This window comes from Thalassophryne amazonica, chromosome 16 (genome assembly GCF_902500255.1).
Source record: "Thalassophryne amazonica chromosome 16, fThaAma1.1, whole genome shotgun sequence".
Taxonomy (NCBI): Eukaryota; Metazoa; Chordata; class Actinopteri; order Batrachoidiformes; family Batrachoididae; genus Thalassophryne; species Thalassophryne amazonica.
In genome coordinates this window covers 19,628,894-19,641,070 of record NC_047118.1, presented here as the reverse complement: position 1 = coordinate 19,641,070, position 12,177 = coordinate 19,628,894, and the positions used below count along the sequence as shown (strand labels likewise).

Below are 12,177 nucleotides of genomic sequence, written 5' to 3'. Positions count from 1 at the left end.
CATTGCATGAATTTAAAACAAAAATGGAATCCTGATTGGCAGTAAATCTTTTGGATCTTGGAATCTTAGAGGAGCATTTTTACATCTAGATAAATAAATGATGAAAATACATCTTCTTGTTGGCCTACAGCACCTCATTATTAATGGGTTTGATGCTAATGATTTTGTAAAGGTCATTTCAAGGACTAACTGCCAGTAACTGTAGCAGTGATACCCAGCTGGTGATGAGGACTTCACTTTGGATAACTAGATAACAGAGAAAATAAATTATGGATCCAGGATAGTTATAAAAATGATCTTCTTTATTGAATTGCTAAAGTGCCCTCAATCACAGGTTCATATTTTATGAACGATGCAGAAGAGTCTTGACTTCATGATGACTTACTCAGCAGAATCACTCTAAAAGAGAAAAGAAAATCAATAAGCAACACAATAATCAAATGAAATTTTGATTAATGTTGGAATTCAGGTATTAAATATTTATGACATTCCTTCACACGACTGAAAATGGAGGGTGCCAAACAAACTTACAGATGAGGAAATTCAATACAGTTGCTATTGTAATCATGCAAAGAACTTATAACAAAGTTACCTTTCCGACATCACGGGTCTTGGCTCTCAGCTTGTTGACTTGGGACTCAGCGATGTCAGCGCGTTCCTGAGCTTCCTCCAGTTCATGCTGGACCTTCCTGTGCCTGGACAGGTGAGTGTTGGCCTGCTCCTCCTGTAAACAGTTCAGAATTATAGTGACTTTTATGTAGCACTGCAAATCCTGACCACAGTAGGGAGAAAGATTAATTCCATTTACTTACGGCCTCCTCAGCTTGTCTCTTGTAAGCCTTGACCTTAAGCTGCAGCTTGTCCACCAGGTCCTGAAGTCTCAGCACATTCTTTTTGTCCTCTTCAGTCTATATAGATCCATTTTATGAGTTAAGGGGGATATAAAGTGTCAAATTCTGTTGTTTGTTGTAGTTGTTATTGTTTTAACGGAACAAATTACCTGGTAGGTCAACTCCTTCACTCTGCGCTCATACTTGCGAAGTCCTTTAACGGCATCGGCTCCACGTCTCTGCTCAGCTTCAACTTCAGACTCTAGCTCACGCACCTATAAAATCATGATAAAGATTTTACTGTGCAACTTTTATCTTGGAATGTTTGAGGATGTAAATAATGTGTGGCACATTTCATACCCTGGATTCCAGTTTCTGGAGCTGCTTCTTGCCACCCTTCATGGCCAGGTTCTCAGCTTCATCCAGACGGTGCTGCAGGTCCTTCACTGTGACCTCCAGGTTCTTCTTCATCCTCTCCAGGTGAGCACTGGTGTCCTGCTCCTTCTTCAGCTCCTCTGCCATCATGGCAGCCTAAAGTGATGAGTTTTGTAGAAATATTTATGAAGTTTGGACTTAAGTGATCAAATATGTCACTAAACTAAATTTAAAACAGTTTATGAACATAACAGAAGATTCGTAAGTATAAGCTCACATCGGTGATCGCCTTTTTGGCTTTGTCCTCAGCATTTCTTGCTTCCTGGACAGCGTCGTCCACTTCACCCTGAACCTGGACAAGGTCAGCCTCAAGCTTCTTCTTGGTGTTTATCAGGCTGGTGTTCTAAACATTCAAGGAAACAAGACAATATATTGAAGGGATGTGTCATTTCTTTCATGAGTTACAATACGTATGTCTGAAATCATGACCACAAACCTGTGAGTGAAGCAGTCCGACACGCTCACTAGCATCGACCAACTCCTGCTCAGCCACTTTGCGTCCTCTCTCTGTCTGTTCCAGAGCAACTCTCAGCTCCTCAATCTCAGCCAGCATTAGATTATTTCTGCGCTCCACCATGGCAACCTGCTCCTTCATGTCTTCCTGTCCTCTGATGGCATCATCAAGATGCAGTTGGGCATCCTGACAGCAAAGAAGAAAACCATGAACCTTCTGTGCTCTATGTCCTTTAGCTCACTGTTTGTACCAAGCTCACCTTGAGTTGTCCTTGGACATTTCTCAGCTGTTTCTGGGCCTCAGAAGCCTGCCTGTTGGCATGGCTCAGCTGAATCTCCATCTCATTCAGGTCTCCCTCCATCTTCTTCTTGACTCTCAGGGCATCATTCCTGCTCCTGACCTCAGCGTCCAGAGTAGTCTGCATGGAGTCGATCACTCTCTGGCTGTTCCTCTTGATCTGCTCCATCTCCTCATCCTTCTCTGCCAGCTTCCTGTCAACCTCTCCTTTGACCTGGTTGAGCTCAAGCTGAATACGAAGGATCTTGGCTTCTTCATGTTCCAGTGTGCCCTTTGAGTCAAAACAGACACTTCAGTATTATCTAATGGATGATTTTTTTTTTCTCTCAACATGTTGTTATAGTTGAAGAGTTGTTATCATATAATATGTTGAACTCCACTCATGGTAGAAGAATAACTCATAAAAGCACACAAACATCTACACGTATCGAGAATGGTTTTCCATTATTGCTAAGGCCAATTATGATCTATGTGACAGCTGAATGGTTTTTGATTTCTTCTCTCTTCCAAAATACGTCATACCTCTGCTTCCTCCAAGGCTGACTGAATTTCTGATTTCTCAGTCTCAACTGTCTTTTTGGCTTTTTCTAGCTCATGGATGCTCTTTCCACTCTCACCAAGCTGTTCAGTCAGGTCTGAGATCTCCTCTACAATGAAACAAATCAAATGCACCTATAAGTATGTATGAAACTTGTATAAAATTAATGTAATGAATCTCAAATTAGCAGAGAGCATATACGCTGCAGGTTCTTGTTCTCCCTCTTTGTGGTCTCCAGGTGATCCAGAGCCTCCTCATAGGAGTTCTTCATCTTGAACAGTTCAGTGCTGAGAGAACGAGCCTCTTTCTGAGCTCCTTCCAGCTCTGCCTGGCTCTCTTCAAACTTCTGCTTCCACTCTGCCAGGACCTGCAATTATAAAGATTATCATTAGTCAACAGGAAAATGTGAATTTATTTTTTGGTATTTTTACATTTATCAGCTGGTTTTGAGGAAACATTTTGTTAACATTCACCTTATCAAAGTTCCTCTGCTTCTTGTCGAGGTTGGCAGCCAGAGCATTAGCTCTCTCCACATCGATCATGAGGTCCTCCACCTCACCCTGCAACCTTTGCTTGGTCTTCTCCAAAGAGGCACACTTGGAGTTCACAGCTTCGATGGACTCCTCAGCATCCTGCAGACGCTGGGCGAGCTTTTTCCTGCAACAAACAGGAGCTTATTCTACTTAAGTGTACAACAACAATTTTAAATTGCTCTATGGTAAGGAAGAAATGTATTATTTACTTGGCTTCCTCCAGTTCCTCAGTGCGCTGGATAGCATCAGTCTCGTATTTGGTTCTCCACTGAGCCACCTCGCTGTTGGCTTTGGACATTCCTCTCTGCAGCTCAGCCTTGGCCTCCTGCTCCTCCTCATACTGCTCTCTGAGCAGGTCACAGTCATGGCGGGCTGACTGAACAGCATGGGCCAGGGCATTCTTGGCCTATAGAAGTAGTAGAAGACACATTGATATTACTTCAGGAAATGTTTTTCAAATATGAGCATCTGCTATTTTATTTTATATGATATAAAATTTATGTCCAATATGTCACATTTTAATGATGTGACACTGTAGAAAATCAAAATAAGTTTTTGGACGTTCTTGATTATTTTCAAACCCCAAATCAATGGCAACCAAAATATTACTCGTTTTCTCAATGCAGTGTTGTTGTATGAATGACTTATTAAGTGATTTGTGACTAATAACAGTCATAAACTTGTCGCACCTTGACTTCCTCCTCAATGTGCCTCTTGAGCTCCTCAATCTGCTGAGTGTATGCCTGCTTGCCCCTGGTCAGCTGGGAAACAAGAGCTTCTTTCTCCTCAAGCTGTCGAGCCATCTCACCTAAATTTAAAAGAAAAAAAAAAAATTTTATTATGGAAATGATGAATTGCACCCAGACTCATTAAAAGTAACTCACCATTCTCTGTCTGCAGTCTTGCCCTCTGTGCATTCACGTCATTCAGCTGGCGAACGTTCTCATCATTTTTCGATTTGAGCTCACTCAGCTGATCCTCAAGAGTTCTGCACATTTTTTCCAAGTTGCCCTGTTGACAATAATTTCATAAATGCATTGAAAAATGTTTATTTATACAATATAAGTGCTATTTCTTCATGGTTTATAGCTCATTCATCTGTTGTCTGAACCAATATTTAGCATTGGGATGATAAAAAGAAACTGCACCTTTGATTTTGCAACAGCCTCCATGTTACTGGAGAGGTCATCAATCTCCATCTTGTACTCGCTCTTTTCCTTCTCCAGCTTCTGCTTGACACGCTGGAGGTTGTCGATCTGTTCTCCCAGCTCTGCAACACTGTCGGCCTGCTTCTTGCGGAGAGCTGCCGCAGTAGCTTCATGCTGCAGAGTGGATTCTTCAAGGTCACGACGCAGCTTCTGGAACTCAGCCTCACGCTTCTTGTTCATCTCAATCTGAGCAGCTGTTGCTCCACCAGCTTCCTCGAGCCTCTCGCTGATCTCCTCCAGCTCCCTGGAGAGGTCAGCTCTCTGCTTCTCGACCTTGGCCCGAGCAGCCCGCTCAGCCTCAATCTCTTCTTCCAGCTCCTCAATACGGGCCTGAGATTTGAGGAGATTATTGTTAAAAAGGATAATGCAGTACAAAAGAGTCAGTCACTAAACATGCATCTCCAGAGTGTTACCTGGAGTTCCTTGATCTTCTTCTGAAGCTGAGCACCAAGAGACTGTTCATCCTCGATCTTACTGAGGAGCTGGCTGATCTCAAAGTCCTTCCTGTTAAAGGAAAACAAGAATGCTGTCAGTGTTGTCAGTTTGACTTGTGTTGATTACGGTGCCTTGTGGGGATTGAAAAAAGCAAGGTTCTGCACAACAACAACAACAACAAAAAAATCCTACTTCTTGATTTTCTCGTCAGATTGCTGCTTGTCGTTCTCCAGATCCATTATGGATTCCTGGGCCAGTTTCAGGTCTCCCTCAAGCTTCCTCTTGGCTCTCTCAAGGTCCATGCGAAGCTTCTTCTCTTGCTCCAGGGATCCCTCAAGCTTTGGAAATAATGAGAGTAACAGCAGTTAATGCAAATCCGTCACTGCACTGGAGTGTTTGTGATGAATCAAGTAAACATGTGGCAACAGTATAAAAATGATTAATTTCATAATTAAACAGAAATGTAACAGTGACAAAATTGCTTTCTCACATCGTCCACTTGCTGTTCCAGTTTTGTCTTGGACTTGGTCAGAGTGTTGACTTTGTCTTCCTCTGCCTGGAGATCATCCAGTGTTTGCTGGTGGCTCTCTTGAAGAGCTTTCTTCTCCTTGGTTAGTTTGGCAATAGCTTCATCTTGAGATGCCATCTCCTCTGTCAGGTTTTTCACCTAAAGATGACATGAAATGAAAATGTATCACTTTTGCTGCCAAGTTATTTTTTTCCAAATACAAATTGAAATGGCCCAACTTTTAAATATCTTGACCTTGTTTTCAGTGGCATGCTTCTCTTTCTCCACTTTAGCCAAGGTGAGCTCCAAGTCATCAATATCTTTCTTCAGTTCAGAGCATTCATCCTCAAGTTTCCTCTTCTTGGCAGTAAGCTCAGCATTGATTTCCTCTTCATCCTCCAGTCTCTCACTTGTCTCTTTGAGTTTAGCCTCAAGCTGGATCTTGCTCTTAATGAGTCCCTCACACCTTTCCTCAGCATCAGACAGGTTTTCAACTTCCTGTATTGTGTGGAACATACAGTATGCAAAGCCACATTAAAGGAATAATTCATACAACATTGATGAAACACAACCCAAAGAGAATTTCAGTGTTTTTTTCTCTACTCACAGCAGCTACTTGCAGTTGCAGGTCATTCTTTTCCTGCAACAGGGAAACCATCTTCTCTTCCAGCTCCTTTTTCTTTGCCAGTGCAGCAGCCAGGTCTGACTGCATCTTGTCATAGTTCTCCTTCATCTGGGAAAGCTCCTTCTCAGTCTCAGCACTCTTCAGAAGAGGCTTAATCTTAAAGTACAGCTTCAGCCATGGCCAGTTTTTCACATTCATGAATGAACGGATATTGTACTGGATGGAGAAAATTGCTTCTCTGGAGAAAAATCAAAGTTTACTGTGATTTGTATCAACTTGATGAAGACAAATATCACAAAATGCACTGTACAATTTCAGCACTGTGATAATTTTACCTCCTCTCCATCATCTTAACGAACTCTTTCCTCATGACGTATCCTCTGGCGAGAGCCTGAGTCATGGTCACCAGCTCAGCCAGTTTCTCATCTCTCATCTCCTCCAGAGTGCCCAGCAGACCAGCTTTGAAGAACACCTGCAACATTTCATTAAGTGAAATAAATTAGCCATTAATGCACACAAGATCAGACAAGTGAAACCTGCTCGAACTGTTTGTATGAATGTACCTTTGTGTGTCCAAACTTGTACTGAGTGTGGTCCACATCAATGGAGCCCAAGAGCTTCTCTGAAGCCTTCTTGTTGTCAATGAACTGTCCCTCAGGGATGACACTGGCATTCAATACTTTGTATCTGAAAGAGGAAGGAAATAATATTATACTCATCTTGCTTTTTCACAGTGTTCGTTGTCAGACACTTGAATGGCTCAAACCTCTGCTTGAAGTCACCATAGAGGATTCTGCTGGGGAAACCCTTTCTGCAGATTCTGATGCCTTCCAGCACACCGTTACACCTCAGCTGGTGGATGACCAGGGAGTTCTCCATCAGACCTGAACATCCCAAGTACATGTTGCTGGTAAGATTCCTGTGTTTGATGACTTTGTTGGACGTAGCACAGAGGATTGTATGTTTTTACCTGGGGTCTTTGTTTCATTGGGAATCAGGCAACGCACAAAGTGAGGGTGAGTGCTCCTCAAGTTGGTCATCAGCTTGCCCAAGTTCTCCTGTGGATCAGCAGTACTAGTTTAATAACCAACCTTCACAAAATACAATTCATTGTTGTTTGAAATTTTGGCTATGTTTTGCAGGACAAGACTAAATACACACTCTGAAAAGAGCAGAGACAGTCTGGAAGGAACCACCCTTCTTCTTTCCAGCCTTCTTTCCAGCAGCCTCTGTAAGTAAAGGTCATTGAATATTTACTTGTCTTTGCTAAATATTATCTTCATGTGAAAACAGTGCTTCTGAATCAATTCAGCCACATTAAAAAACAACAACAAACATTTCACCACATAGTGGAAATCAGTTATTTACCCTCAGCTCCAGCATGAGCTGCATACAGAAGAGCAAGAAGTTTGTTTGATGACTTCTGGTAGAGCTGAACAACGGAGTCATTCAGGGGGTCCTTGTTCTTGTCCAACCAGCCATTGATGTTGTAGTCAACAGTACCAGCATAGTGAACCAGGGAGAAGTGAGCCTCAGCCTTGCCCTTGGCAGGCTTTGGCTTCTCAAAGCACTTGCTCTTCCCAAGATGCTGATCATGCAGTTTGTTCTTGAAGGTTGTGTCAGAGGCTTTGGGGAACATGCACTCCTCTTCAAGGATGGAGAAGATGCCCATTGGCTGAGAAGAAGGTGTAGTTTATGTTAAAACAAAAAAAGATCCACTTGACAACAATAGATCATTTTTAATAAAGCATTTACTGACCTTCTCAATAAGCTCAATGCAGGCAGCCAAGTCCATACCGAAGTCAATGAACTCCCAAGCAATGCCTTCTTTCTTATATTCCTCTTGCTCCAGGACAAACATGTGGTGGTTGAAGAACTGCTGCAATTTCTCATTGGTGAAGTTGATACACAGCTGCTCCAAGCTGTTGAACTATTAAAAACAAATAAACAAAAAAAAACTACAACCTCAGTTTGATGTAAAAATGATTTTGATAAGCTATACAAATGATAGATTCTTCAAATCACTCACATCAAAGATCTCAAACCCAGCAATATCCAACACTCCAATGAAGTACTGTCGTGGCTGCTTTGTGTCCAACATTTCATTGATGCGGACGACCATCCACAAGAACATTTTCTCATAAACGGACTTGCAAAGAGCTGAGACAGCATTGTTGACCTAGGAATGACGATAAAAAAAAAATTATAATACTTTTCTCTGAAATCTCTTCAGATAACTTGTACTACTATATTTATTTTATTATTAATTTTTATTTATTTATTTATTGGGATGGGGGTGGGAGGTGGTTTTATTTTCTTTCTCATAATCTACCTGTGGAACGGTCTGACCTTTGGTCACCATCTCATTTCCGACTTTGACTCTGGGGTAGCACAGAGCTTTCAGCATATCTGCTGAGTTCAGGCCCAGGAGGTAGGCAATTTTATCAGCCACTGAGAAAAAAAAAGCACAATATTAACAACAAATTCATCTTACATTTTTGTCAAAATATATAATCAACACTTTTCTATTTGTATTATTAGTTACCCTCAGTGCCATCAGGCTCAGCCTGCTCCTCTCGCTGCTTCTGCTTGAATTTCATGTTGCCATGATGCATCACAGCACCAGTCAACTTGTAGATGCCGTTCTTTTCCTCAGGGGTGAAGCCCAAGATGTCAATGGCAGTCTGTGTTGTAAAGGAAGCAGATGTATTTGACATATTTTATTGCATGTGTTCATCTGTATAAAAGACTGATATATCCTAATTTTCAGCTCACATCAGTTGCAATGAACTCCTCAACATCATTGATGCTCTTGACAGTAACTTCACCCTGACTGATCATTGGATAGTCATAGGGGTTTGTGGTAATCAGCAAAGCCTCTGCAAGAGATTTGGAGAAATGGATTAAAAAAATTGACATTAATTTTCTTGAGCCTACTTCAATTGCTAATTTGTTTCAGAAAATGATACCCAGGAGTTCAGGCTTGTGGCCAGTCATCAGCTGATAGAAGATATGGTAACTCCTCTCAGCGGACAACTGGAAGGTTACACGGGACTTCTCCAGCAGATCTAAAATTATTAAAAAATAAATAAATAAAGATATGGTTGCACTGTTTTGTATGCATAACATCATAACATCATGCATAATATAATCATAACCATATCCTAGCCATACTCAAGACTGGCACTCTGTGAGAGCGATGTGACCATTTCCATTTTGCACAACATGCATCAAGTGTATAACTTACATGTTTCAATATCAGCTGATGCCAGTTTACCAGTTGTCCCAAAGTGAATTCTGATGAATTTACCCTGAACATATTACATGAAAGTTGGAATGATGCTTGATATGTGGTCCAATAAAGGGTGTATTCTATAGGTTCTTTTCACACTTACAAAGCGAGAGGAGTTGTCATTCCTCACGGTTTTTGCGTTACCATAAGCTTCCAACAGGGGGTTGGCTGCAATGATTTGATCTTCCAGCGACCCCTACAAAAAACAAATTTCGCAGAATGAATAGAATCCATGCAAACTTAATTATAGTTTCCTCTTCAGTCAAGGCTATCAGCTTTACCTGCATTTTGCCTGGTGTTGGTTCTGCTTTTTTTGATGAAGTCATTGCAATTATTGCAAAGTACTGGATGACACGCTTGGTGTTAACAGTCTTTCCTGCACCAGATTCTCCGCTGGGGGAAGATAGAGACACCTAGCTTTTAGCTTTGCTTTTATAACTTGAAATGTCCTTCATAGTTCTTCAGCAATTTGCACATCACTCACGTAATAAGGATAGACTGGTTCTCACGATCTGTAATGAGAAAAACAACATTACACTGTCTTTTTTGTTATGTACAGTCATATTCATGTCTCACTACTATGTTTCAAATTGCTTCATTGACAGATAAATTCATGGATCGTGTTCTTTAGCTAAAGACTTCACCTGTGAGCATGAACTGATAGGCATTGTCAGAGATGGAGAAGATGTGGGGTGGAGCCTCCACTCTCTTCTTGCCTCTGTAGGCCACAACAACCTGAGCATCGTACACAGGAAGCCACTTGTATGGGTTCACGACGACGCAAAACAGCCCGGAGTAGGTCTGTGAAAAGAAGAGAGAGTTCATGCCACGCTCTGTGCCTCTATATGAAGAATATAATATGTACCCAATTCAAACTTTATCCATTGTCAGTTGATCAAAGTGAAAACAAACACAAGGAGGTTTTTCTTCCAGTTTTTACAAAAAATTGCTACCTAATTATTTTACTAACTTTTGGTTTTTGCATTTGGATTTTTTAAAAATATATTTTATTCCTAAATAATAGGAATGTGCTATGGGTTCCAACACGTGTAAGTGTAGACAAAGTAGAAATGTCATCATTGGATTTTTTTATATTTTAAAACTTACCTTTCATCTTAAGCCAACATGCACCATTTAATTAAGTCATCATATTAGAAAGTATCATGCAAATAAACTAGTAAAGATAGCTGTTATTTACTCAGCCGGGAAAATGATTCAAAATTCTCATTATCCACCAATTGTTTTTTATGTATAGTTTTATCTTTTTTTATTGGGATTTGCAGTTAATATTTTGTGATATTCAGATGTTTCTGACACAACAAGCATAACACAGTAGCATTTATACAGAACTTTCAAATGTACATACAATATGAATCACAAATTTTAAAAATGAATAGGAATTACATCATCTAGCCAGCTGCTGGGATTCTCATCGGCATTGCTGATGTTTTTCTTAACTCTGTGGTGTGTTCAGTCTTACACCATTTCATTTCATTCTTTGTTTATTTTTGTAATTCTTAAGAGAACACCAAACAAAATCATTCCACTACATGGGTTGGAGAGCAGTGAGAGGTGAAGCAAACACACAAAAGCTGTTTTACGTTCGACACTCACGTAGATCATCCATGATGCAAAACGCTCTTTGAGGTTATACAGCACGCCAGGTTCATTGAGGTGGGTCATCATGGCCATGTCCTCAATTTTGTCAAACTTTGGAGGATTCATGGGATGAATGTCATCCTCTTTCACGGTGACAGTCTGAATATGAGATGAAGTGGGGAAAAAATGAATTATGGTAGAATTTCAAATATCTTTGTAACTTCAATGTCAGAAATAACATTCACTCACTTTTCCTGACGCTGTCTCAACTGTGGCTTTGCCACCCTCCTTCTTGACGAGTTTACCCTTGACATACATCTCATCAGGATCCGTCACGAAGTAGGCAGTTTTGGCATCAAACGGAGCTGCCTGAGCCGCAATCCTCTCCTTCTCTGGCTTCCGGAGGTAAACGGACGCAGGGCCATACTGCTGCATCTCTGCGTCTGTGCTCATGATGGCACTTTAGTTGGAGCTGAAAACATCAGCAACTTAAATGAGTTTGAGTTTATTTCAGTATGCTGTAGTCTGAGTAGTATATTATGGATGATTTTTTTTTCTATTATTTATTCATCGTGTCCTACCTCAGTTATCCAAACTGAGTGGCACAGTAGCTGTGGTCGTCTCAAGCTGCTGTTAAATAAAATAGTGCGTTGAACATCCAAGGCAACATAAAACCAACACATTTTCCAGGCTTCATCCTTAGAAATGTTTGCTAAATGTCATATGAATCTACCAAAGTATGAAACACATTTCACCTGCATAAACTGGAACCTATTCTACTAAACTTAAACTTCAAAAGCTTTTACAATTATCTAATGAATGCAAATTAACCACTGTTAATCATTACTTTCACAGAATCTGCACCCATCACTGACAGATTGTTAAGCTATTATAAGAAAAACAATATATGCACTTCCAAGATGGCTATTTTCTAAGTGGCACAGATTAAAAATTGAAAAAAGAAGCACCTTTATCATGACAAAATTATTGCACATGGAACATGGCAGCATTAGTCTTGTGCCATTAAAGAAAGAGGGTTAGATGAGCATAAATGCACACAAAAGTACAAACCTGTGAGGGATACCCGTCAGTTCTCAGATGAACCTGAAGCTGGTGCTTTTATACAGGCTAAAACAGTCTGCTCAGCAGCAGGGCAACACTCGATTTGGTCAAGTATCCCAATCATCTTGGGACTCATCTTGTGACATTGTTGGATTAGTGAGCTGTTTTTATGTCATCCCTGCAATGGCAAATAGTATTCAAGCATAAAAACCTATGAATGATATTTCCACACAGCAAAATATGATCAGTTTGGAGGAAACTTAAAAAATAAAGTGCGAAAACATTGGAAGATAGAAGATTTTAATTTCGACTTTAAATTGCCTTACAAAGTAATTATTTCATTTTATTAGTTTAAATTTTT

General features: G+C 40.5%; 1 protein-coding gene across 2 annotated transcripts; it reads right to left on the bottom strand.

Annotated features, from left to right (window-relative positions):
- Window positions 1–280: 280 nt before the first annotated feature.
- On the bottom strand, window positions 281–11,918 carry LOC117528663 (myosin heavy chain, fast skeletal muscle). Of its 2 annotated transcripts, XM_034191292.1 has the most exons (41): window positions 11,826–11,918; window positions 11,336–11,384; window positions 11,004–11,226; window positions 10,770–10,913; window positions 9,800–9,956; window positions 9,640–9,667; window positions 9,437–9,548; window positions 9,259–9,351; window positions 9,111–9,174; window positions 8,833–8,931; window positions 8,639–8,742; window positions 8,409–8,547; window positions 8,196–8,314; window positions 7,893–8,042; window positions 7,623–7,793; window positions 7,232–7,538; window positions 7,025–7,092; window positions 6,834–6,921; window positions 6,630–6,747; window positions 6,427–6,550; window positions 6,199–6,335; window positions 5,846–6,101; window positions 5,494–5,736; window positions 5,221–5,397; window positions 4,923–5,068; window positions 4,709–4,799; window positions 4,236–4,625; window positions 3,972–4,098; window positions 3,777–3,895; window positions 3,297–3,493; window positions 3,028–3,211; window positions 2,756–2,921; window positions 2,539–2,663; window positions 1,979–2,287; window positions 1,702–1,905; window positions 1,483–1,608; window positions 1,191–1,361; window positions 1,001–1,105; window positions 813–908; window positions 593–724; window positions 382–399 (listed from the first exon to the last, which is right to left on the bottom strand). In XM_034191292.1, exons 3-41 carry the CDS (start codon window positions 11,205–11,207, stop codon window positions 382–384), a joined length of 5,808 nt encoding a protein of 1,935 aa, XP_034047183.1. In that variant the 5' UTR covers window positions 11,208–11,226; window positions 11,336–11,384; window positions 11,826–11,918. The 2 variants fall into 2 exon arrangements, with proteins under 2 accessions (XP_034047184.1, XP_034047183.1); XM_034191293.1 differs by lacking the exons at window positions 11,336–11,384; window positions 11,826–11,918 and having other exon boundaries at window positions 281–399; window positions 11,004–11,207.
- Between the last annotated feature and the right edge of the window lie 259 nt (window positions 11,919–12,177).

Excerpts from the sequence above, each read along its gene's own strand:
- LOC117528663 (XM_034191292.1), bottom strand. The coding sequence starts at position 11,207 with ATGAGCACAGACGCAGAGATGCAGCAGTATGGCCCTGCGTCCGTTTAC. Across the intron at positions 7,539-7,622 it reads GCATTGAGCTTATTGAGAAG|CCAATGGGCATCTTCTCCAT; the intron begins GTCAGTAAATGC and ends CCTTCTTCTCAG. Across the intron at positions 6,748-6,833 it reads CAATGAAACAAAGACCCCAG|GTCTGATGGAGAACTCCCTG; the intron begins GTAAAAACATAC and ends TGGGATGTTCAG.